General features: G+C 45.2%; 2 protein-coding genes across 2 annotated transcripts in view; one reads left to right on the plus strand and one right to left on the minus strand.

Moving 5' to 3' along the window:
- NTAQ1 (N-terminal glutamine amidase 1) overlaps window positions 1-10,666 on the plus strand; it is a 35,219-nt gene extending 24,553 nt beyond the window's left edge. The window contains exon 6 of the mRNA XM_059866420.1: window positions 10,522-10,666. Within this exon, the coding sequence (XP_059722403.1) occupies window positions 10,522-10,646 (125 nt within the window). The 3' untranslated portion in view covers window positions 10,647-10,666. The remainder of the gene's footprint in view (window positions 1-10,521) is intronic.
- On the minus strand, window positions 878-25,073 carry FBXO32 (F-box protein 32). The gene is made up of 9 exons (XM_059866393.1): window positions 24,725-25,073; window positions 21,560-21,672; window positions 19,799-19,848; window positions 19,032-19,124; window positions 12,075-12,168; window positions 11,070-11,254; window positions 7,932-8,114; window positions 6,616-6,759; window positions 878-5,954 (listed from the first exon to the last, which is right to left on the minus strand). The coding sequence occupies exons 1-9, from the start codon at window positions 24,838-24,840 to the stop codon at window positions 5,865-5,867; spliced, it is 1,068 nt and encodes a 355-aa protein (XP_059722376.1). The 5' UTR covers window positions 24,841-25,073; the 3' UTR covers window positions 878-5,864.
- Between the last annotated feature and the right edge of the window lie 1,559 nt (window positions 25,074-26,632).

Consider the following 26,632-nt stretch of genomic DNA (forward strand, 5'->3'; position numbering starts at 1 on the left):
AGGATTTAGTCTTTGCACATTTAGTCTATTAAAATAAGTAGAGCTTGCTATTAAAAAACATTTTTGAATAAGAAGTATGTCTTAACAACATCTTTCTCTCGTTTAAAGGCTTTGTGATCTTGTCCCATACTGTGTTTCCAGGGACTTGTGTCTGGGGGGTGCAACCCTCTAACGGCAGATCCGAGCCACAGCATAACTACAGAGACTTAGGAAACCTCTCAAACATACCTTATATGACAGTGCAAATGAGACTGAAAACAAAACATCTGCATTTTGTGCTTAGTTCCATAGCTGGCATAGCTTTCATGAGACAAGTAATCCTGTTTTATCATAACTTCTGTTCCAGCCAGAGGCATGGTTTATTTGCCTTCTCAACTGCTTTCCCCCAATTTATTAGGAGTCACTTCAGTGGGCTTCTACTCATAGTCCCTCTGAGCAAGAGCCTGGGTCAGACTGTTTGCAGTTCTGACACTAACAAGATCCAATCATTCCCCACCCCCAAAAAAAGATTAAAAAATAATCACTCAGGCAATATGACTAGAAAAAAACCCCAGTATTTTATAAGCCAGAAGTTGGAGCTGAAGGTCTCAGATCAATATGAGCACTGGTAATCTTTTTTTGGGGCAGCAATCATTCCTGTGCTGTGGGCAAGTACAGATTCGTGAGCACAATGCTCCCTGTGAGCACAGGTTCTCTTGGAAGCCAGGGCTCATTTCCCTTTGAGATATGATGAAGCAATAACTCTATCTGGATGTTCTACTGTGACAATGAGCCAAGTTCTGGATGTTCCTGCAGAACAGTCTTTGCTTACAGTCATCAGGAGCTCAAGGCTCATAAGGTCACCACCTTGGAAGCAATGAGACAGCCAACTCTGTGGTTCACATTGTTTGAACATTTATTGCAATTCAGTGTCAAAAATGTTTTACAAAAATACTGTCTGCACAGAACAGCTATAAAAATCAGTTGAACATGCAAGGAAAGAGGAAAAAAGTGTGCAAATGTATAATGGAAGGATTTTAACCACACAATAATATTAAACAGAAGTCTTATATAAGGGATGCCTTTCACTTCATATCATCTCTAGTTAAAATTTCAAGGAAAAATAAAACAGAACACACACTCTCTTCCATATATAAGTGTTTATAATTACTGTAGATTAGTTCCTAAAGATGAGCATATTTTCTATTTCAAATTAAAATGTTCTCTTGGTAGCTGACATGTTAGCATTCTGTGCAGCATAAGATGGCTAAAGAAAGGCAAATTCCACCCTCAGTTGCCCTCCCAGGAGGAGAAGCAGCAACACTTGGTCAAGAGAGAGGGAATTTCTCTGGTGTCAAGAGTATCTGTATACTTGAGACTGCATGGTCAAGGACAAGATGGATTTGTTCTCCTAGGGCCAGATCCTGCAAAGCTGATTTGCTACAAACAAAATCATTGGAGGAAGACACTGGATAGAAAGCAGGTGCTGGTAAAGACTCAGAGCCCAGCAGCCACAGACTGACAGCTGTGGGGAATGGCTGACCACCGCTTCAGAGCCTGGAACCAGCATCACTACAAGCAAAGAGCTGAGAAAGCAGCACAAGCAGAACACCAGAGTCCCAACCCTTGAAGGAGGGAGTGAGTCTATAGCAGGCTGATCAGCCATCAGCTCCACAGTGCCTGTGCTTGTGCAAACAGGCCAGCTACAAAGAGGGGCATTTCAATTTAAAGCTATGTCTTTTTGGCAAGGTGCTGATCTACAGGGAAGATGTGCAACACGTTTGTAGGGACAACCACAGAGGACAAGGCTGCTTTGCTGTACCAAGCAGGAGATCAGTGTGAAAAGCACATCTGATTTGTTTGCTACACAATATGATTTGAAATGTTCCTGGCTCTAAATGAAATTCTAGCAACTAAGGGCCAAGGAATTTTCTGGGCAAGAAAAGCTGGTTTAGTACCTGTGTATGTTCTATAAGGTGACAGCTTCCCAAAAGTAATTGAAGTCAAACAGAAATGGGAATACAAACAGTTTAAAACTTAGGGCAAAGAAAAACAATATAAAATATATTCCCATATACAGAAAGTGTCAGGGTGCAATTAAATGTTTACATACAAAGCAATGTCTTCAGAGCATTACACATTTTCCTAATCACTTTACATAATTAAGGATCTAGCAACTCCCACAGTTAAAAAAAAGGAAACCCAAAAAACGTAGGAGGAGGTACACATGCTTTATGATCAAACTTCAGCATACCATAGTTAGCATAAATGGCTTAAGGTATGTACAGCTGAAATCGTGCCTCTTGAAATGGCCACCACATCAAAAACTGGCCTCTTCTAGAAAAGCTGAAACAGAGATCTCCAGGACCTCTCCCTTCCTAAGCCTCCTCCCTTGCATGGATCTATTTTTCCTCTTCACAGCACCATGTTCTATGCTGTTGCACTAGTTAGTACATCCTCTAAAGACAATGAGATTTCCCTGGATATGTTGGCAAGGTAAAACCCCAAAGAGAAGAAAAACTCTCCTTTCCTAGTATAAGAACTGATGCACATCTAATGGAAATGCATCAACTAACTGGAAAGTGAAATGTCATTTGAAAAGAACATTCCACTTCCAAAACACAAGCAAAAGTCTGTTTTTCTCTTCACAACAGCTTTGCCACAATTGTCTTAAAATAAAGAAGTCCTTTTGCCTGAGAGCAGCCTTAAACTATCCTGCCTGGAAGGCCCTGATATCACTGTCAGTTTTGTTACTCTGCCACCCTCAGCCAAACAGAAGCCTGTGCACTGCTAAAATACTGATTGCTTTGTTTGTAAATGAGTGAGGTATTTGAATGCAACAGCATTTTGTTTTAAATACAAACCAAGAGTATTGAATTCACTGCAACATCTCCCTGTACCAGCCACTCAAGAAACAATGGGTCCCCAAAGAGACCAAGGCCATCTTTGACAATTGCTGCAGCAGGAGGGTAATGACTGAGGCAGTAACTGAGTAAGGCTTATTCTGTTTCTTTTTTAGTCTGTTTTGTTCTGTTCAGCAGTTGCTTGGTTTGCTGCTAGTTTGGACACTGACAGCAATATCCCAAGACCTCACACAAGCAACAGACAAGTGTCTATGTATAACAAATCATCTTCAGCACTTTCACCCTTACAGTGCTAAGAAATAAAATACACAGTAATTGAAGTTTTATAAATAGGAGCCTCAGTTGCACATTCAATCTGTTGTCAGTATGACCCACAGTCTCTGGGTAGAGGAGGCCAGTGAAGGGTTGATAGAGGCAATGGCTGGAGCCAAGACTCCCCAAATCACAGCTCAGCGTTGAGAATTTCCATCTTATGCCAGGAATGCAGTAGGCCAGATTCAAATCTGAGCTTAAAATTCACTCAGTGTCACAATCTCACAGAGGGTAAGTGCTAAGCACAGATGCAGAGTAGGCAGAATGCTGCAGCATTTCATACCAAAATACTGTTGCCTCCCCATCACAACAGGCTGGCTCACCATGGGTGGCAGAGGCAAAACTACAAACCAAACCAACCCCAAGTCAGAGCTGGAAACAAAAGATGCCAAAGGAACAGGTCTTCTCACTAGTGGAAAAAGGAGCTACAGGACTCTCCAAATTCAGTGGCAATGCTTCACTCACTTCACTTGCAAGTTTCACTCCTTTATGTCCTCACTCATGAAGCCAGATTTCAGCCTTGTCTACCCGCTGCCATCAACGCAGGAAGGAAAACAGAAACTGGCCTCCTTTACTCACAAACATCCCCCACACAAGCACAAGTGTGTTTTTCCAAGGTAGCAGTTTTTAAATCACTTTCAGTTGACATGGGTATGATCAGGAGGCTTATGCTTTCCACCAGCAGTCAAACTGGTAACTGGGGCATCAACACCAAGATAAAGCTTGTTATCCTGCATGTGTTTTCCCCTCATCTCTGGAGAGTGACAAGCTCTGGGCCATGGGTAAGTGTGGTGCAGGCTCACAGAACTCTCTGGAAGAGCAAAAACTCGGGATTTGCTGTTAGGTGGCTGGAGAAGGGCAGTTCTTGACAGCATTTTCCACATTTTCTTCCCCTCTTCCCACTGCTCCATCTAGAGGCAGCTTTCTTCCCTTTTCACATCTCTTCCAAGAATATGCAAAGTGATTTAGTTTGCAAAAATGCAAATACTGTCATTTTAAAATACAAACAACTGCAGAAAAGTGTTCAAAGTCAGTTATAAAAATGTAAAAAAAGGAACAGCATATTTAACAATAATTAACTCAAGTAGTTCTTCCTGAATTGTCCTGAGTACTCCTTTTCCTCAAAATTTTTGTACATAGTCACACACAACCCACTAAATATTTACCCTTACGAGGTATCCTGCTTACATCATACACAGAGAAAGTGCTATACAGGAAATCTACTAACAAACAGCAAAAACCTTCCACTGCAGGTTTTCAGACAGCTATGTATGAGCTGGATTCTTCAAGCTCCACTGTAGAGAAAAGTGAAGCATTGCGTGCAACAGAGGAGAAAGTGAACCAGATCACAGCCATGGTGAAATGGTCACTTATTCTTTAGGACTGAAAATTTAGCTCTGGGTTAGGGTCCGAAGATCCCATAAAGCAACTCAGCACTGGAAGCAGAAGGGACTAGGGTCCTTGGGTCTTTACCCCTGGCATGGAGAAAGAGCCAAAGATATCAGTATGTTGGAAATCCCTTGCTTACCCAAGCCCTGACTGCTAAGTACTAATCACTCCCTAAGCTCCAAGGCTCTGAAACAAAACATTTGCTGCCAGTCTTCCAGTGAATAAAACCGCATCATTTAATGAGATTCAGTGGCCCAGTTCCCCCTATATTTTACCAGCTCCAGGATGACTGAATTCACTTGACAGCAGTGGGACTACAGAGCAGTGTATATGTTGGAAAACACAGGCTTGAAAAAACAGATTCTAACCTCATTTAGGATTTCAACTAGTGCAATTAACCTAATGAAGCAGATAAGAATTTACCTTGTGAGATTAAATCCAGTCCTTGTTTCCCTATCATAGAACTTCCTCCCTTATAGATAATGCTCATCCTTTTGTCTTCTCTTTTCACATTTGCAAGGTCATTCATAAAACCAACAAATTAAAAGAGGATGGAGTAAATTCTTAGGTATTCGTATGGTGCCTATTATTAGGCATTCAAGCACTGAGTAGAGCAAGAAAACTAATGTAAAGAGGTAAGCATTAATACAAGAAAAGATGCTTACTATCACAAACATTTCCCTTTAAATCATTGTACAAAATACAAAAGTTCACATTGTACACTGGATTTTTGTTTGAAAGGTACTCAATCTATTGGAGGTAGAAAGTGGTATGTTGCGATTCTGTCTCGCAAGTAGGCTAGATTTCTATCCTAAGTATTTCAGAATGTGTCCTTTTAAAAACACAGAAGTATTATTAAACTTGTCACAGGGATATTTTTCATAAATATTTCTAAAATGTCATACTTATAAATATGTATGCTAAATAAAACCAGATGGAGGAACAGTTCAACAGTCCTAGCCTCATATTGCTTTCTCACTATTAGAAACAAACCAAAAGAGTTCTCAAATTGATGCGGGGCAAATTCATTTTTAACTTTTAAAAACAAGAAATGAAGGTCTTTTTGCCCTGTATCTTGTACTCTGATGATAAAAAAGGGAGTCTGTACAACATGCTGTATTTATACACCATTCCTATGGAAGTCTGTATTCCTTAAGTGCTGCTGGTCAGTGAGCAACTTCACCTTTCTTCTCTGAGATCCTCTTGTTCCTTGACTCAGGAGCTTCAAGCTAACACGAATATTTACACTATTTACAAATGGAGTGTCCAAGCTCTGTGACAGTGTCCTGCAGGAATTGCATAAGCTGCGCTGACCCAAGTTCAGAACCTGAACAAGTTGATAAACTCTTGTGGTGAAAGAGAGGTGGAGCAAGTCTCTGGGTTGTTGGCTGTGCAGGGGTGATCAGTACCCTGGGAAAGGAGAAAACAATTCTATTTAGAGAGGCTGCAGAAAGGCTGCCAAAGCATCAGCCAACTTAGCACTGCCCCTCTGCCAGACATCCCATGTGCAAATAGGTAGAGCAGAGCCCAGAATAAGAGACAGCTCAGAACTGGAATTAATATCTATGGGGCAAATCATCGAAAAAAGAAACAGCAAGGATTCAATTAATTCTGTTCCCCTCTTCTGAGGGAAGAGAGGCTACAAGCCTATCATCAGCTACTGGAGTTTAACTCCAGAGACATGCCTTGCATATCACCACAGTGATCAGCAGATTTTTGTCCTGAGCTGTTTTGCAGCCATCAGCTTTCATTCCAGCTAGTCCTGTTGCCAAGACCTCCACTTGCATATAATGGGTAGAGGAAGCTGCTGGTAGTGCTAAAATGATTTCTTGCAGGCAGCCCTAAAACATGCCCATTTTCCAACCCTCTGGCCCCAATGGACACTACTCATGTTCAAGATAAAGCTGGGATCTCTGAAGCACAGAGAAGAAAGGGAGAATTAAGATGTAGGAATTCACTAGGCTATGCAGGCAAATGAACTGCAACACCCTAAGCCAGCTGCAATCGGAGGAAGCACTGGATGCCCCATGGCTCCTGCCCCAATCAAGTCTGTCCCACCAGCACCACATACCTTCCAGGAAAGGATGTGGCAGTGCCTGCACAGTTGCAGGGTGTCACCATACTGCTCCTTCCGTGGGTAACACCTTATGAGCTTGAAGTACATCTTTTTCCAATCCAGCTGTCCTTTGTCAGATAAGATCAGACGTTTGCGAATCTTAAAGAAAAGATGCACCCAATTATAGCAGGTCAAAAAGCTGATTTGTTCTGTTCAGCTCATGACGTCCTCTCCCTCGCATGTCAACCTTGCCAGTGCCATAACAGTTCCCTTGCAACACTGAGAAAGCTCTTACTTTGAAGACTTCTCAGCTTTTTTGAGCTAAGAAGTTCTTACTTTCTACTTAGAGCTGAAAAAGCTCTAAGCATTTTCCTGATGGGAACAGCCTCACTCAGTCTGTTCCACCTTCATCAACTTCACTGTAGGAAGGCTGAAACCCTGGGAGCTATATCATACTACTTTGACCACTGTTTCTGGCAGGCAGCACAGCAAACAGTTGCATTTAACAGCTGTAAAAGTTGAGGTATTTTTGTCTAAGAGACAGTGATTTATCATATTAGCTTGGGAAATGCCCATTTCTCTTTTAGGGCTCGTTAGTTGCAGAGACTGGATTTGAATTTACTTAATAAAAGAAATAACTCCTCCAGAGTGACTTCCAAAGTCAGATTCAGAGTGAGTAAATAAAGCCAGGTCAGCAGAGAAATCTGGCACATGGTTCCTGAAGTACAGAGGTCTAGTATAAACACCCCAGACATTCACCCATAAACAGAATGATTTTTGTTTGTTTGTTTTTAAGTTTAGATGATCCCAAATAATTCCCAGCCTGCCAGAGATGTTTACACAGGTACAAAGTGGGCAGCAGCAGGGCTGTTTTCCACATATCATCCTATCACTCACAGAACAGCTCAGAGGGGATTTCTTGCTCTAAAGGGCAAGGGAGTACAGCTCATGGACCACATCCACCAAGATACTCTGCAAGGGTGTCAGTCCCTGGGACATCAGGGTGTTTGCTGGAGCTTGCCTGCACGTTTTCCCTGCACACGTGGGGCAAGGAGCAACTGCAAGTCATGCAGTTGTTCCCACCTGGATTAGGATTGAAATTCAGTGTATGATTAATTCCTCAAGCTCCTATTTCAGGAATCATTGCTGTGGCATGTAAAACCCTCTATATAAATCATCTTCACAGCCTTTTCCATGCCAGCTTATATTATCAGCTTGCTGCAATGTCCTCATATCCAAGAGACAGCCAAGTAAGAGAACATGCAGGGCAGACACACTTTTTGGGGAGGGGGTGCACCAAAACTGATGGCAGTTTGCACCTCTCCTCATACCTGTCTGTCTGTGAAGTGGTACTGGCACAGTTTCTTCCACAGCAGCCTGTCTTCACTGAGCACTTGGAGGTCAGGAGCCACCTGACCCAGGCTAACCAGGTCCCTCCCATCGCTCAGTCGCTGCATGATGTTCAGTTGTAAACACAATGGCAGGTCGGTGAGAGTGGTTCCTTTAAAGGCAGGCTGGAAGAGACAAACAGAACTGAGCTCCCAGGAAGCTGGAAACCTAAGAAATCCTAGCTTGCAGCATAGCTACTGCTTTTTTAAAACTTCTTCACACAGAGAACAAAGCAGCAGTTCCCTCTTCTAAATAAAGGAGACATTTTACATGGAAATATTGGACCTTCTGCCCCATAACTGTTTGAGATAACCTCAAGGAAGAGGACATGTATCTGTAGTACAACAATTAGGAGAGCTGCAGTCCAAGCCTCCTTCTCTCCTTTTTGTCCACCCTACATCCATACTTGTGAGACTCTGCTCCCTGAAGTATCACCATCAGCTTTCACTACAGCAGGACATTGGCTGTATTGTGGTATCAGCTATTGTCCATCCAGGTCTCTCCACCACCTGGCAGATGGGCATTACTTCTCAAGTGCAGCTCTGGTTACACACTCTGCTGGGAATCCCATGCTCTTCTGACATGGGGTTTTTTTCCACAGGATCTTGCTGGAACCACAGCAGTGGCTGGTGAGTACTCACAGCATGGGTTCCCAGGTCACTGCTGGCAGGGCTAGCTTTTCCTCTGGGAACACTTGAAGGACCTGCCCCTTTCCCACAGGCTGCAGCCCTGGTTTTCCAAGCTGTTTAGGCCTGGTTTTCCAGGCTGTCCATACAAAAGCAGATCCTAGCCTAAAGAGACAAAAGGCACCCCCACCCACCTCTGCTTAGCCTCCACAGGGTCCAGGATTATTTTGCCAGTCCACCTGGGGTACAGCTCCAAATTGACCACACGAGATCTGCATGTCCTGCACTGAGGGGAAATCCAAGCTATACACAGGAGCAAGGCATCAGCAAGGACCACAACCTGGGCACCAGCTGCAGCTTCAAAACCAGCCCCAGCCTTATTAAGGCAAACAGCAGCTTCTAGGATTAGGCTCCAAAAAGAAACAATGTTAGACAGATGTGCCAAGTTCATCCTTTACCCTGCACAGAGATGCTGCTATTTTAAGTTGCAGAGTCACAGCACCCGCCTCATCTTTGGCAGAGCTATTAACTGTTTCAAACAAGCAGCCCACCAGCAGCAGGGAAACACTGCAGGAGGCTGCTTTTAATCATGTGGTCCCATCCCCAGCCATCCCACGGCCTGGGAAACTCCAAGGAACAGTAAGTATGTCTGCACAGCAGCAGCTCCAGCCTTCCCTCAGTGCCGGCCTGCCCAGAGCAGTGACACTGCCCGGTACCTGCAAGGACCTGAGCTTCTCAACTAAAACATTCATTTCTGCAGCACCACCTGCCAGGCAGACCTGACACAATCACTCCAGGAGGAGTCAACTGTCTCTACAGTGTCTGGGGGACATTCCTTTCATGACAGCTTGGTGCATTTTTTGGGGGAGGACAAATGCACTGGACCCCTAGATCGTGTCCCACTGCTCCTCCTTGCCAGGCTGTATTTTGGATTTCTCTGAACTATGTCTACATACAAGCTTTGCTAGGGCACAACAGGCAAGAGAAAGCTCTGAGACTCTTGGGTAAAAAAAAAAAATCATAACCAAAGCTCACACTTGTATATTTTTTTCTGAAAAAAACCCCAACTTGTATGACTCAAGCAAATCCTTACAGGTTTTCTGGATCAGGCCAAAAGCTTATCTGCTACTACTTTTCCCTCAGTACTCTTTTCCAGAACTTTTCAAGCATTCCTTTTTTTTTTGCAGAAAGAACACAGATTAGACCAGAACAGATCAGTAAGCTGTCATTTTCTGGGCAGAAGTTTGTCTTTTTTTTGACGCAGCTATAGAACATACAACATTTTTCAAAGTTGGTTTTAGGTTTTCTGGGGTTTTTTTTTTATGATTTAGGTCCTGGGTGTTGCAAGACATTCCCCCCTTTAGAAACACCACAAGTTCACTGCACCATAAGTAACTGGCTGCACAGAGCTGGGCTTCTTCCTTTCTCTGAATTCATTTGGTTTTGTTCCAGCTTGAACTAAAGTTCTCTTCAGCGGTATGAAATTTTTTTTGGATGCTCTACATGTACTTTTTTACTTTAAAAAAGTGTCTGCAAACCTACACAAGTATGTATGAAAGACAGTTCCTTTCACAAGCAATATTGTGATGCACTTTTGTCTGAATAGGCAGAGTTCTTCAAGATTACAAGGAGAACACCAATACATGTCAGCATGGGGGGGAAAGCTTTAGCATTTCAGTGGAATAGGTATCCATTTGAGGAGGAAAAAAAAATGTATATATAGCCCTGGGCAACTTATTGTTTGTATTCCTGCTTGAGCAGAGGGGGTTTGACCAGATGACCTCCAGAGGTCTAGTCCAACATCAAACCTACTGTGGTTGTGTGAAATGGAACAAGTTCAGATTTGATTCCCATGTAAAGCCAGTCTAGAAATTTATCATCTAAAACATCCTTCCCATCCCCACAGATGCTGTTGAAAAAAACAGATGTTGTAAAAGCAGGACTCATCCAGCTGGAACAGGTAACTCCAGACATTGGTATTTTCAGCCAGGAAGCACGAAGTTATGCAGCTATTTGAAAACTTGCATTTAATTTATAGATTAAACAAATCTAAAAACCTCAGCTGTCTGATAAACAAGTTTTGAAGGCAATTGCTCAATTTGAGAAAGCCTGAGTTGACTTTTCACACTGAGGCCTGGCCTCTGAGGACTGAAGAGGGGGAGATGGTTTTTTGTCCAGCTCTGTTCACATAACACTTCACAGCCATTATGGAGTCAAGCCACAGTCTGTGACCATTAACCTCAAGCATGATCCTGGGTTATGTACATTGAGTTTGAATTAAGGGACTCAAGTAATGCTAGGAAAGCATCCAGTTATTTTGGCAACTCCAGGCTCTTCCAAGCCTGTGCTTGCACTGGGAGTAGAGTGGGAAGCAGTCATCCAAATGAGAGCCGTTGACAAAAAAAAGGTTTCTTGATGGAGACAGTATTTTTAGCTTTCAGGATTTGTGCTTACCCTGGTGATCTGAATGTTGTTCAGTTGCTGCTGCCAGTGAAGAATGCTCTCCATCCTGTGCACCCACATGTTGATGTTTCCGACCAGGACAGACTTGCCGACCCGTTGAACTAACGTGCAGAGGGATGTGTAGAGGGTCTGCAGCAATTCCCTTATTAGCCTGATGTTCTGCTGATCTTCAAGGACTTTGGAAGAACAGGAAAGGTTAAAAATGGGAATTGTCAAAATCCTTCCCTGAATCTGCATGTTTCTCAGGCAAATTATTTGCTGTAATTTCACAGGCCAAGAGAGCCAGCCTGTGCTTTTCTTCTTAGAGGAAAGCACTTAAATGTTAGCCAGTCACAGCAGGTTAGACAGCAGATGGAAAGAGAGCCTCCCAGGATAAGCAGATGAGATCTGCTGCACTTCCCATTTCCAGCCACTGGCAACCAGCCAGTTTTCCCCTTTGATACTATGCAAGAAGTTATCTATGTGCACCTCTTCCCCATCTACCCCAGTTAATGCACATTTCTCATCATGTATAATAACAGGCTGCTGTCAATGCCCAGGCTTCAGGGGCACTTAAACATCCAGGAGGGAAGTGCCACATCTCAACCACAATTCATTCCCCTGAACAGGTGAAGACACCCCTCCAGAGCAGTAGGAGCAGTAGGCACAGCACAATGCCAGCAAGGCGGCAGCAGGGACTGCAGATACGCCTGGCCAAGGGCATGAGCAGCCAGATCTTTTGCAGTCAGAAATAGGACTCAGTAGGATGCAGAAGGGGTGGTAGTGAGCAAAGCTGGGAAAGGAGGAGTCACCTCTCAGATACCTACCAGACTACAGACATTCCTTCCCCTCCTACCAAGTCTTTCATTGAGGGAAAAGAAAGCAGAACTGCACTACAGAAATAAACAGTGGAGCCCCTCTTCACCCATTTTGCATTACCTGACTATTGTTAAGGATGTGGTTCACCAAAGTACATCAGATTAAATCAGACTCCCCCTCACCATTTCCATTTCTTACCTTTCTGAACCACTTTTTCCAAAATGTTCATGTAGTTTTTCTGGGCAATGCCACTCAGTGACGTCAGCTGAGACTTTGCTATCAGCTCCAACAGCTGTGGATAAAAATAGAAGTTGCAAGCCTTCGAGCACAGAGATACCTTTCTAATCTTGACTCCTAGTCACATGACACAGCAAAACAGTCCAGAGACTTGTTTGCTGCTTGAAAATTAAAAGGAGACGGAAAAACAGAGCAAAGTAACACAAAAGGGAAGGAGAGCAGAGGCCAAATAATTAAACTCACATCAAAAGAGGTGGGGGAAAAAAGGCATTTTAATTATCTTCACTGTGGGGGGAGAGGGAACTTGATTTCATGGTTCAGAGATGCAGAGAAACCACAGTGGTGCTTGGACTGACCACTGCTATTCACACCAAGGGAGCAGCCATCGGCCAGCGTCACCATCCCGCACCGGGCCACAAACAAGCAGTGTCATAAGGGAGCACGAGCAAATGCCTGTGTGCATGGGGATATTATTGACAGACCATTAATGAGAATCAGACTCCACAATTTACGTCAAATCCTGGGTTGCCTGGGCTTTGTCAGAACGCTGTTGCCACGACAGAAAGGTTAAATACTGTAGGAAGAACAAAAATCCTCCCCACAACAAGCCCCTCCCCTCCCAAAGTCTCCTTCCCTGTCTAGCTCTAACAACTACAACAGGCCACCCTTCCCTGTCTGTCCTGTTTACTTGTTAACCTCCCCTAAAGAAAATCTTTTACTTTCACTTAGAATTTACTTCCCATCATTGACCTCCTGACCCTTGAGCAAGCTGAGCAGTGAATTTGGGCTGCAGTTGTTAACGGAAGCATTTCCCACAGGGAAGGATGCTTGCTTTCCCCTATTTCTGTGCCACAAGAACAGCTGGGGAAATTTCCTATGGAACATGCTCTGCAGAACATGTGGCCTGTGATCTTACAAGCCTTTCTCCCTTCCCCCAACATTATATAAATGCACAGACTGCCCACGTGTCAGTCCATTTGTTTTGGACGTACATAGACTTCTGTTTTAATTTAGAAAGGAAAGGAAAAACCTTTTATGCTACAAATCAATCAACACATTGCCACATGACCAGCTTATTAATCCTTTATCATCTGCAGCTCCAGTATCCCATTGCTGGCCCCACAGAGAGTCCAGAGAAGGTGCAACTACTTGTGTCAAGTAACTAAGATGGCTTTTGACTAGACTTGATAAGTCATGAGCTGAACTGTTTGCCCTGCTATAAGAATGACAGGAATGCATCCAAAAAGTCACCGGCAGCTTGCCATGAAGCAGGAGCTGAGGGAGAGGTATTACTGGAGCCTGCTCTGCTCATCTGGGGCACTGGCATGTGACTGCCACTTAGGAGCAGTGAAGTCGCCTCAGTGACCAATCTCTTCTTCTGTTTAATATCCAGGCCCACACCACCATCAGATGGCTTTGAGTTTACATTCTATTAATATCTTGCACCTCACATGACCAAAAAAAAAAACCACAAACCAAACCCTAAGATGAAAAAAGACCTGCCTAACTCCTGTCAAGGGCAGGCTGCTTGTTTTCTTGGCTCGTTTGGAGGAAACAGGAGATGCAGGAGTTGGGTAATATTTGGTGCACAAGCATCAGTGGATTTTCTGGCTATATCAGCTAAACGAGACAACAATAATAATACAAGGCAGCTTGCAAGATGTTTGAAAAGCTTATAAAAAGTCTTTATTTTTTGGAATACTGGACAAATAAATAGGAAAAAACCCCAACCAATGTCCCACAGTAGTCTGTAATACTCTGTTACCCTAAACTGTTTAGCCTTCAGACCTTTGATTATAGTGATCAATTTACCAGACTCCATCTGTACACTGGCCACACATGCACCCAGATCAGCTTGTCTGTGCACAAACAACTGCTGTCTCCAGATTGCACTGTTCTGCAGCTGGCACAGAGACAGATTCCTCCAGGCTGGGTGTTAGCAATATTGTGCCCCTTACTAAAAACACCAAAATGCATGCAGCGATAAGCATCATGTAATCTAATATCAGAGGAGTAGGACACCAGGGCCGTTCTTTTAGAACAATGAGGATAAAAATCTCAGTTCCTTGAAGAACACTAAATTAGTACAAAATTAATTTAGTCAAAGGAACAGATTCAAATTTGCCCTGTCTGTGTTTACCAAGGTTCAATTTATGTTCAGTGAACCAGCTCAGATCATGTGTCACCTCCCTTCTCCTACAGCAATAAACACAGGATGAAATTCCATATGAAAACTATGTTGTGAATACTTCTAGGGCTACTCTACTCCCCAGGGACCACTGACTGAAGCAACTAGCTAGTCCTCCAAATCAAAAGATATTTTATTCTTCTGTGCTCATATAATACACAAAATCCAGGTAAGCAGTACAGTTCATCTGTGCCCCACATGCTCCAGTGCATTGGGGGTCTTTTAGTGTTGGCACAGGCCCCAGGTATGATCTCAGTTAATGGATTGCCAAATTGGGGTCTACAGCAGTATAAAAAAAATAAAATTAACATTGCCACTTGCATAATACAGACTAAAGGAGACAGATGAATTCAGATTAATGCTGAGTAGGTTAAAAAGACAAGAGAGCTGCAAGCCTGTGTTATGATGTGGCTGCATTAAGTCCAACCCACGCTCAACTGAGAGGGACAGATGGTAGGAGAGAGTGCACAGGGAAAGGTTAAGAGCAATTTTAAAAGGTCTTCTTTTCAAATACACTAAGTAATTGCATTCCAGCCAGTTTTAACTGGAGCTGGGAAGTCTGCAACACCTCTGGAAAACAGGACATTAGATCCAAATTCACTCTTCTAGCTCCTCAGAATTTGAGAAAGCTGACCTGGTAGCTTCACTAAAAAAGTCCTCCCCCATTTTATTTGCTCTTAGAGGTTTGCCAGAACTATAGAGAAAAGGCAAGAGATGCAGTAGGCCATCCCAGGGCCTACCCAGCACTGCAGTAACCTGCTCACTTCCCCTGAGTGCAGCGGGGCTCCTGCTCAAACCCACCAGCCATCCATCTGGAGCAGCAGCACAACAAAGTCTCTCAGCTTCAGCAGCAGAGCAGATCCTTCTCCTGCCATAAGCACAAGATAAAAAAAGCAAACAGAACAGTGCCATGTGGCAGGGAACTAGGGCCCCTGTTTCAGGGCCATGAAAACACTGCTGTGCACCCATGACTACTGTGTGCAGTATTGCTTAGACCTGCTACAGCCAGATGGCACTTTGGCCACAGCCTTGGTTCAACCCAGGAGTGTGCACGCAATCCACACCCCAAATAACCACTGCTGGGGTTTACAGTACAAAGAGCCAAAAAATCCTGCTGTGTTGAGCAGGAGAGTACAACCCTGACTTAAAAAGGGAAAGGCTCTGTAGTGATTAAAATCACAAGTCTCAAACTACTGAAGTGTAAATTCCCCTCTGAATATCTCAAGCCAGCTATATGAAAGCTGGACTGCTTGTGGGGATCCATAAGTTCCTGATGGTTGGGGATATGACTCCTCACATCTGGACTGCTTAGAAAAAATGAAAAATGAAAATTTCCTCCTCTAGCCCCACCTTGCTCTCACAGCCCTTCACTTTTGGTGGCTGAAATGTCACATTGGCTGTCAGCTGACAGGTGGAGTCAGGGCAAGGCGAGTTATAATGATTTACAGCGCAGGTGCTGACAGATCTCCATGAGACAGCATCCAGCTGATATTCTTTCAGGCAGCATAAATCCAGGACTCCCAGAGCTAGCCTCTATTAAAACTTAAGACGCAAATTTAAGAGACTACTTTAGAAGGCTGCACACAACCTAGATCATGTTATTTTACAAGAGCTGTGCCCAGGCTGCTTAACATGACCTAGGCTTTTATGACCAGAAATAGCACCTTCCCTTGAGACTACACAACCATCATGTGAGAAATCCCTTTCTGAAGAAGCAGGCTGCAAAACCTGTCATTTGAACACAGTGTTCCTGAAGGAAAACCAACTTCTGGGCTGCAGGCACCTTTGTCTCTGCTCCCATTAATTATGCCTACAGAATGCTTCCAGTCTTTTCATTAAATCTCTAAGACCAGAGAAACCAGGGCTGCTTCAGACCAATAACAGTTTGGACCTCTGGGTCAATCACACACTTCTTTATTAGGCCTAAAAAGGGAACACTGACTATTCTGTAACATGTAAGCAGATGCACTAATTTGAAGGATCAGCAAGGACCAAGTCACGACACCAATACCTATAACTTGGCACTTCCAGAGCTGTACCAGCAGACCATTAAGATAAGACTGATGTTAGAAGACAATTTCTTCTGCTTCACTTACATGGACTTACTGGCTCCAGCTGATGGTATTTGCCCACGAAGAATACCTGCCAAGCTTCTTGCAGCTCATACCTCCACCCCACGTGATGGAGGTGCCCATTTCATCTGGGCACCATTAGAAACCCCAAGAAGTTAGTTTGGGGTTAGTTTGTATCTAGAGCAGAATCTTCAGTGACAAGAAAGCAGGCACTGAAGACACTTAAAGACTGTTCACTTAAGTTTGGAGAAATTCAGAAAGGTAAGTTCACATTAAGCCTGAGAGCCCATTTTGCTACCAGCAAGTGATGCAGCTTATGTCTCTATAGGGCGAGCTTGGGTGTAGCCAGCAGAATCTCAAGCCTGCAGCTGTTTCTCTCCTTTCTTCCCCTACAGACATTGTCATATTCTTACCCAGCCTCCAATTCCAAACTCCCCTCCTTGAAAAGCATTTGCTTGATGAATTAAGTAGCATGACATTAGGATCAGGTACCCTGAGCAAGGAGTGGAACTAGAGAGAACAAGGAGAGGGAAGGAAGGGAAAAATGTTTTGCCTGCCAATATTCAAGGCATTTTCCATGTGACAGACAGCCCATCCATGTGATTTAGAAGGCCTGCGACTTGCAAAGGACCACAAACATGATCCACATCTAGGCAGAGCTTTTCATGAGTAAATCTGGCATATAAGGCATTTTATGAGCTACTATCCTCTAGAGACTTGGCTGATACAAGCCTTTCATTTTAAGAAGTCAATTTTACAGTTTGATCCATAGTACCAGGTTTAATATCTTCTTTAGCCTGCCAAACCACAAGTCAACCTCAATTAGAAACCTTCATACTTCTTAGTAGCACTATATCTGTAAAACTGTTGGGGGAAAGCTACTCTTAAAAGCTCAGAAAAGAGGTAATTTGTAGAAACAAAGACACATGCCAGCTTCCACAGCTTTCAAAACTGTTGTTTTTGATAAAAGCATCCCAAATGTGCTGTGTATGAAATCCTCATGAGTAAAAGAGAGAAGGTCAGCTTGAGCTCCCCCACCAGACCCAACTGACTTAACTGAAATTTAAATTTGCTCTTTCAAAAATTTAGTGGGACTTCTGCTTCACCTTTGCACTCCCATATGAGACATCTATCACATTGGGTCAAGCAGCAGAAGCCCATCACATGGCACAGCACGGCCTCAGGCCGTGCTTAGCAGAGGTCTTTGGAGTTCTTCACTGTCATAAGAAAGTCTGCCAAAGGGATATGTGCAGCACTAAACAAGTTTTATTTTACATTCCTTCTTTATATTTGACTAAAGGGTTATGGCCTTGGCATGAACTGTTCCTTCTCCAGTAATCCCCCTGAAGATGACACGGCTGTGTGTGTATATATATCTCTCCAATATCAGGAAACACCGACTACCTCAGCCCTGGTGATCACTTCTGAACAGGCAGGAAAACAAGTTGTCCAAGATCAGCAGAGCTAGGACAGCCTGAATTTACATGACTTGGATTCTGCTTTGCCTCCGCAGAGTCCCCACTCCCTGCCACCACTCCTGTTATGGGACAACCAAGTGATTGCCCTTTCTATACAGCCAGTGGGTCATCACCCCCAATGCCTGTACCCTTCCCAGGGTGACAGAAGTTTCCACAGGTGACTCTTCAGCTAGACAACCTAGGTGAACAAATCAAGGTGAGCCTGCTCAGATAATTTCTTCCTTAGACACTTTTCATGACACTTGACTCAAAGGGAAAGCAATACCACTGCTGCTTGCTCCAGAACCCAACACCTGAACAGCTGTTGCCTCACCAGTGATCAGCTGCTCACAAGGCATGAAAAGGAGCTGGTCATAAACAGCCTCAAGTTAATAACTTTTTTTAAACCTTAATGAATTCCAAATCTTGCTAAGCATTCTGAAATTCAAGATCAATTTGCAGATCACATGCAGATAAACGTACAAGTATCCACAGCTCTCAGGACAGTAGGTCCCCCAACCACTACCACCCCCTTGGCCATGCCAAGCCGTGACCTATTATGCAAAGCCAGAGCATGGGAAACTTGAAGCTGATGACTCCTTTATTAACTAATGTTGTCAGGACTAAAGAAATGTTTCACCCACTGAAACCACTGCGAGTCACAAAGGATTAAGAACAACTGTGATCCTTAACAGAGAAGATCAGTGCCACCAAGAGGTTCAGCCCATCCCCTCATTCCCAAAATGCTCAGCTCTTCTGAATCACATCAATGGAGACAAAGCTCCACAGACCTCGGACTGGAGCTTCTACAGCAAAGAGGTCTCCAGTGCCCTGTGGCATCTGCAGACAGCCCATGCTCTTTTTCAGAAGCTGAACTGAAAACTCAGGAATTAGAAGCCAAGCTTTCTGGGTTTCAAAAGTGAATGACACAATTGAAAAGTAGTAGAAATTCTAAGCTAAGGACAGCTCATCTTCCACATTACCACTACTTTCATCTCTTTCCATTTTAATAAACTAAAGACAAGATTTGGGCATCTATCCACACAGAAAACTTCCACAAATTACTTCATGCAGAAAAGTCTAACACACCCTTGCACGCTCAGGCATCTCTTCTTTGCCAGTGCTTCCCATTATCCAACTGGTGCTCAGTTCAGAGCCTCCACCACCATCACATCAAAATAAACCTTGGACTTTGACTCACCCTGACGACGTAGTTGAATCGCCTGGAATCCAGGATAGCACTGGAGAAGTCAAGGCGGTTGAAGGCTTCTCCCAGGGTGCAGTAACCATGGCGCTGAGAAGAAAAAACACTCTGGGTCACGTTTTGGCAAACTTGAGTCCAGACAGCACCAGGTAGACCTGACCCAGAGCAACTCAATTTAGCAAGCTGATGGGTACAAACCATGGGAGCAGCTCACAGCCAGAGGAGGCAGGCTTGGCTCCTGCTGAGCTGCACTTATTACTGACATCAAAAGTGGGCACAGCCCAATGTAGATTATGGTAGTTTCCCAAGAGAGACCCATGCTCTGGTCATGAACCATGAATTTATGTGTGAGAATGGGCCACACATTCCTGGGGTTCAATATACAGTGTGAGTTCAGAGCAGTCTCTTACAGCCACTTCTCTCCATGAGTGCAAGCGAGCCCTTGTGATAAATTCCAATGATTTTCCATGTTAGGACTGTACTGGGTGAAAGCCAAGAACAGTATTATGGCTTGGCCTGCAAATGGCTGGGTTTTTTTAAATGAGGGAAGCAAACAAGTCATATTTTAAACACATGTACAAAGCCTTGTACATCAAGCCCTGGCTCCCTGATAGGGGCTTAAAATCATTACTGAAATTCCAGCCACAAGCCAGATCTTCCACTTATCTCTTAAGAGCTTCTGCTGATTTATATCAGCACAGGATCCTCCACTGCTTGTAAAAATCAGCAGTAAAAGAGAATAAAGAACCTGTAGAGGCACTCACCTCTTTTGTGCTTCCCTTATGAACATAGATCCACTTCTCCTGGTGGAAATCTGTTTGGACAAAGACATTTCACTCAGTTAATCTTCCACCTCAGAGAGCTGTATCTCTGTTCTGCTCATAACATTCACTGTCTTTTACTATAAATTAAGTTATTTTGTTTACACCACAACACTTGAAAGCAAATCTAGCAACTTGCTGAGCTGCTTTATTTCTATACAGCTTCATTTGAGACTGTAGCCCTAAGCCTCAGAAAAGGCTTCTGTTTCATTGACACAGCTCAAGACTGTAAATGTTTAATCTGCCAGCCACAGATATACCATAGCACCTCCTCTTTGGTCCCAGACAGTAAGTGTGGCTGACAGCCAGGTTTTGTTGTTATTGATTTTATTAACTATTTATTACCTTGGTTACAGGCTTGGGATTGTATGTCAAATTTGAAGTAGAGCAAAAATGTCATGAGACACCAGGCATGTAAGAGAGAGCTTTTAGCAGTGACATCAGGCTCAGAGGAGCATGCTTATGCTTGCAGCTAACTTGCTAAAAAAGAAAAAACTATGTGGGACCAAAATTTTCCTATTTCTAATTGCCCCTCCCTTCCCTCAGAATGGGAGTTGTCCCATCCACTCCCCAAAATAACTTCCCAATACCCAGGACACACTGCTAACTCTGCTTGCAGAAGAGCCTGTACTATAAGCAGTTATGCTGCTCAGTCCTTCGCCTACTTCATTTTCACATGGGCTTTTGACCCTACTTCCACCACACACTGGCAATTTAACTGCTAGTATAAAAAAATTCTCCTCCCCACCCTGCTGGACTCCTTCCCATAAAGAAAATATTGAACTCCTAAAGCAACCTGTAAATTAATCAACTGAAGCTATGGAATGTACTCTTGCCTGGTACTGTAAGTCCAAGGACAGACTCAGTCTCAGTTACAGGCACGCTGACCCTGCAGCAAGCCCTTTTCAATGGTAGGTCACAGCAGAATCCAGCCAAAAACTGTCATGGTAACATTTGTTTGTTCTGAGAACTGAATACACTGAGGGGCCAACTTCTGGCATCAGTTTCCAAAATCCTGGGGGATGCACAATGAGTTAATAGCAGTGTGGGAATTGTAACTCATTTCCTCTGGGTATGTTTACATTTGTAGCCTTCACATGTAACTCCAGTACCTATCTTGCAGTCAGCCCAACACAGGCCGTGTTGTCCCTGCAGGCTCCCCCGGGTCCTCCCCCAGGGCCCCATCTGAGACCCCGGCTGCTCGCTGTGCACACAGAGAGATTTCAAGCCTTCTATTGTTTTGAGTGAGCTGAAATCTTATTCCATTTTTCATGCACTCTGCACACAGAGATAGGATCAAAGCTTACATTCAGGCTTGTAGCCTCCAGTAATGTAGATTAGTGCTCAACATGCATATGGAAGGAAGAATAAATTTAGTCTGTTGTGCACAAGGAAGTCTACAGGGGGAAAATACTGGAACTGGTTCATTTGAATGTACCATAGGAAAAAATTACCCTCCTGACAAACAAATGACAAAAATCTGAACACAACAAGCACAACTCCTCAGAACAGGGATTACTAACAGGGGCATAAATCTTCACGTTAAACCATATCCAAGTTCTCTCCTTAGGTCAAACATGGGCGCAAAGCCCTTCAAGACTCTAGAAGGCTCTTCATGCACTGTGCAAAAAACATAGATATGAAGCATTTTCCATTCTTCTGCAGCAACTTTTGTTTAAAAAGGAGTCCAAAAAGATGTCTTACATTGAGTCTTGGCTTTGTTATTCAGCAGATCTTTTTTTCTCTTCTTGGCAGCAACATCATAGTTTATGCTGTTGAAGAGATTCTCTTTGTTGTGATCATCTTTTTTACAAAAGCTGTGAATGACACAAAGCAAGGATTCTGTTTATTTCTGCATTCTGTTGAACACTATGTTTCCTGCAAGGAGAAAAAACAGATAGGTTTTTATTGTGGCCTTCAAAGCTGCCTTCTTGTAGGCTGCCTCTGAGAAGTAGACTGCACATAGTTTTAGCATCCAGTATTGGTATTTTTAAAGGAACCTCTGATGCCTCAATTCTGGGCTAGCCAAGATACCCATGACAGGAGCAGGTAACAGAGTACACAGTTCATGCTGGGACACTGCTGAGCAATGTTCTTTTCCACTGTTTAACCTATTTCTATCCTTAAGTAACACCATATCCCCCTAGTGTAGGTAGCAGATTGCTCTGAGCCAGTCAGACTGCTACAGAAGGACATATTTAGACATCCCTGAAGACATATATATATGTTCTCAAACTATTAACAAAAGAGTTCCCACAAAATACTATTTCAAGCTTACAGGAAAAGCTTAGCTGAGGTTCAGACTTATCTGATGGTTTTCCAGACCCCGCATAGTAGTGACTACACAAGTTCACAGCTAGATCTCTTGTCCAAGACTGCCCATTGCCTGCTTCTGCTGGAGCTCTGCTGTAACTGTATTATTAGTGAAGGGAGCTATAACCCCTTATTTCCTTCAAGGGCAATGAAAGGCTAGCTATAAAGAGGCTGTGCATCAACATCCCCACGTACTGCAGACCTGCAAATCAGCAGGTCAGAGCCAAAACTTGAAACTAAGAAGCCCCTGGTCAGCCACAGAACTGCTGCAGAGATCCTTGGGGGTGACAGGGGAGGGCAGCACCACCAGGGGCTCTCAGCAGAGGCCCAGCACACAGCCTGCTGCCCAGAGCTGCAGGGTGCCTCGCAGGTGCCAAAGAGAGGACAGGCCATGCATCCAAGATAACAAAACAGCCATCCCCACTGCTCTAGCAGTTCACAAGGGATGAAGCATGGCTGTCTGCAGGCCTACACTTGAAGAAGGGTCCCAGGCACCTCACTGCACCTCTCAGCCACTCTGGGTCAGACAGCCCTGGAGCTCTGACAGGTGCCAAAACACACTGCTGCTGCTTACAGCCCCAGGCAAGCTTCCTCCAAGACAGCCACAAGGACCCTTACACAGCCAGGAAGCTTCCTATACAGGCCATGTGTTTACACTGCTAGTCTCGAACAAAACCCAAACACAAGCACCATACCAAACACACCTCTGGCAGCTATTCAGCACAGTCTCCCGCAACGGAATGAAACCTGTGGGACAAGACTTCTTGTTTCCCCTGTTCACTGGTTGTCCACATGATCACACCACCAGTATATGCAGAAGTCAAGCGACCAAGTCAGAGTTTCAGCCCCAGAAGGGACCCAGATCCCCTGTAGCATGATCCAGATGGATGTTCTGGTTTGGCACCTGCACGTGGCCCAGAGGTAGAAGAAACCTCTCTCAGAACACCCTGACCCTCAGCTCTCCCTTCCTACTCTGCAGGGCATCCAAGCTGTGGAGAAGGCACCACTGCCATGGGCTCCACCACAGCACTGCAGAAGGGGAAGAGCAACAGCATTGAAGGTGAACAATATTCACAGTAACAACAATTTGGGGAACCAGACACTTGTGCCAGCTGCAGCTTGCTCAGAACCACCTAAACCTGAGAGCAGAACAGCTCAGCTGCTCATGTACCCCCATCCATGCTGCTTCCTGCTGCGGGGACCAAAACCTGAGCACAGAATATGGCAGCAAGGAAGAAGCTGTTTTGGAACATCCAAGCTCGTGTTTTATCATGGTTGCACAAAATCAATAGGGGGTCAGGTTAACACACTCCATGCAGTGGCAGAATCTGAGCCCAAGATGGATCTGCTTTAAATCTAACATGTCAACAGCACACGCTTGCCTGTTGACTTCCTACTGAATGGCTCTGTAATCTGAAACCACCATAACAGCAGCAGTGGACGAACTCCAGCATGGGAGGCAGATTATTACCCTGCTTATGTACTGCCAGGTTTCCACACAATTCCCCGGGGCATCTTGACAGGTTGAGCAGTTGGGCACCTTGACCTGGCACTGCAAGGACCTCAGCCCGGGGTCAATAAGTCAACTCCTTGCTTTTAAATGGGAAAAGGGATGTATAAACCCATGCTAAACTCAGTATTTGCAGCACACTACCATCAGCCAGACATTTTTCTACCTATTTACAAATTACAAACCTAAACTTGATTTTTACTTACAGCTGACATGAAAGAGAGCAGGAGATACCTGCTACATGAGCCTCCTTGCACGATAACATCTCAGGAAAGGCTCACAGCAAATCCCTTCTTACTCCAAGTCCCTTTGTCATGGGCACTCCTGGGCCTTCCCTAGCAGTAAGAAGGTGGCAACAACCCCAACCCTGGCAGCACACAGCTGAGGACAAGATGGAGCTCTGTGAGAAAAGTTTGCTTTTGACAGGAGCGATCTTGCCGGAGCCCACGACACCCACGCACTGCAAAGCTTCCTGCCCGCACCATCTTGGGGGATTGTTGATGTTTTGCAGCCAGATTAGTCAAGCAGCACGTAAGGTACATTACTCATGGCCTGGGGAGGATTTATGGCTTCAGACACATCATCCTTCCGAGTCCGGGAAGCCCCAAGCAAGGCTGTTTTGGGAGGAGGGGGAGGGTGGGCAGCCACCCCCAGGGCCCAGAGGAGACGCCCGACCATGCTTCCCGGGGGCACAGCCCTTTGGCCGCGGGGCAGGTCAATGTTTCATCTTCTCCTCGATTTTTCGCCACACTCCGCAGCCATAATGACGACCCGGCCGCCTGGGGAGGAACAGCCTCCATAGGGACATAGGGACCCCCGAGTGACCCCCGTTCGGAGCTTCCTATAGGCTCGGAGGGGCCGCCGAGCCCTTCAGCCGGCAGGGCCGGGGTCACTCAGACAACGACTCCGCTCCGCCGACACCGGGGCGGCCCCTGAGCCGGCCCGGGCCGAGGCGCCCCGTCCGGCCCTCGCAGCCCCCTCCCCCGGCACCGCGCCCCCTGGCGGCACCGCCCGGCAGCGGGGCCGGACCGCGCCGCCGCCGCTACCTGCTGATGTCGCCCACGAAGCCGCCGCTCTTCTCGTCCAGGAAGCGCGTCCAGCCATCGGCCGTCTTCACCCAGCTCTGCCCGGGGGAGCGCCAGTCCTGCCCCAGGAACGGCATGGCGACGGCACAGAGCGGGATCAACACCGGGACTGGGAGCGGCGGCGGCGACTGGAGCGGTGCGTGGCAGACCTGGGCAGATCCCGGTGCGGGACAAGCAGGGCAGTACCCGGAGCAGTGCGGGGCAGACCGGGGCGGAGCAGGGCAGAACCCGGAGCGGCGGCTGGAGCGGTGCAGTAGCTGCGGGCGCGCTCCGCGCTATTTATGCGGCGGCGGCGGGCGCGTGTTGCCGGAAGCGCGGGCAGGCCCCGCCCCCCCGCACGTGGCCGTGTTTATCGGGGCAGGCCCCGCCCGCGGGGTGGGGGCGGGGCGGGTGGGGGCGGGGCCAGCGTCGCTGCGCGTGCCCGGCTGAGCGCGCCCACGAGCCCCGCGCGCGTGCGCGGCGCCTTCGCGCTGTCCGCGTTGAGTGTGGAAGGCGTTGAGTGCGGATCACAAACAAACGTAAAAACAGCGTTTTATGCGTGTGTCAATGCCACATATGGCTCCCATATTCGAGTTATTGGTACAAAACATATAAATATTTATGCAGGCATGTTTTCATAGGCTCATAAATATGCTTTAGGTATTTTACGTGTTGCAATATTGCACCATATAATGGTATATATTAGTGTAATATGTAATATATGTATTGCAAAGTTATCTTTATAGAAGCACACGGAATCGAAATCCTGCTCTGCAAAGGGGGTTTAGCTAGGCAGATCCATGTCACTGAAAATACCATCATCCTTTTAATGAGGATCACTCGGCAGCTCTGCAGCACAGTTGGGTTCGATCTGCAGAAGCAGATAAAGAGAGAAAGAAGTACTAGGGAAGGCAGACACAGAATTTCTCCTGTGTCTTTTAAAAGAAGATATCCAATTAGAACCTTGTGAAAACAAACAGAATAAATATAATGTTACATATTGGTTCTATATAGAGAGCACTATGTAAAAATTATCTTAGGGAATGTTTTCTAAATGTATAATTAAAAGCATATAACGTATACTTTATATGTATTTATGTTATACTTTTAATGGTTCATGTATATATGACATTTTATGTATCTGTTTTATATATTCATGTGGGCTTATATGTACTATGATTTTACATTCAGTGCTATTTATTTTCATATTTTATAGAGAAATATGTATGACTGAAAGCTATATAAATATATATGACAGTATTATATGTGAAATATACCTGCTGTTTACACATAGTTTATTTGGTGCATGTACCAGCACTTTTTCGTAAAACTGTTATTTATTGAATGTTAAAATCACAGGGTTTTTTGCATCCAAGCCCAGGCTGAGGGAGTACCTTCCCAGCTAAGAACATGCTATCGCCCAGTCCGTAAATGGAGGACATTTTGTATTAGGATTCTGACCTATTTGTCCTGTGCTGTGGTCCATGTATCTCAATACATACATTTTGCTTTTGCCAAGGCAGTGTTACTCGGGGGCAGTGTGCATGGGGTGTTCTGGGTGGCTGGAGCAGCTCCAGTCCCCGGGAAGGGCTGGGTGGCTGTGGGACAGGCCTGGCCTGGCCTGGCTTAGGCTGAGGGCTGGGGGGATAAGCTCTGCTAATCCCGTCCTGCTGCGGCCGCTCCGGCTGTGCCGCCGCCGCCGCGGGGCCTTCGGCAACATCTGCTGCTCGGGAGTGACAGTGTTACGTATTTACCCTCAAAAAACCAGAAAAACCCTAATAAAAACAGGTCCCGGAGGTGTGGGGAAGGCTGAATCTACAGATGCTGGGAGCTTCACCCCAGGAGCTCTGCTGCCCTGGCCACCCCGTGTCCCTGTCCTGCTGTGGCTCT

This window comes from Haemorhous mexicanus, chromosome 1, assembly GCF_027477595.1.
Source record: "Haemorhous mexicanus isolate bHaeMex1 chromosome 1, bHaeMex1.pri, whole genome shotgun sequence".
In the NCBI taxonomy this organism is placed as follows: Eukaryota; Metazoa; Chordata; class Aves; order Passeriformes; family Fringillidae; genus Haemorhous; species Haemorhous mexicanus.

What these genes read in the sequence shown, in the direction of transcription:
- FBXO32 (XM_059866393.1), bottom strand. Translation starts at nt 24,840, where the DNA reads ATGCCGTTCCTGGGGCAGGACTGGCGCTCCCCCGGGCAGAGCTGGGTG. An exon ending in GGAAAAAGTGGTTCAGAAAG is followed by an intron (nt 11,255 to 12,074) that starts GTAAGAAATGGA and finishes GTTCTTCCAAAG; the next exon opens with TCCTTGAAGATCAGCAGAAC. An exon ending in GCCACATCCTTTCCTGGAAG is followed by an intron (nt 5,955 to 6,615) that starts GTATGTGGTGCT and finishes CTCCTTTCCCAG; the next exon opens with GGTACTGATCACCCCTGCAC.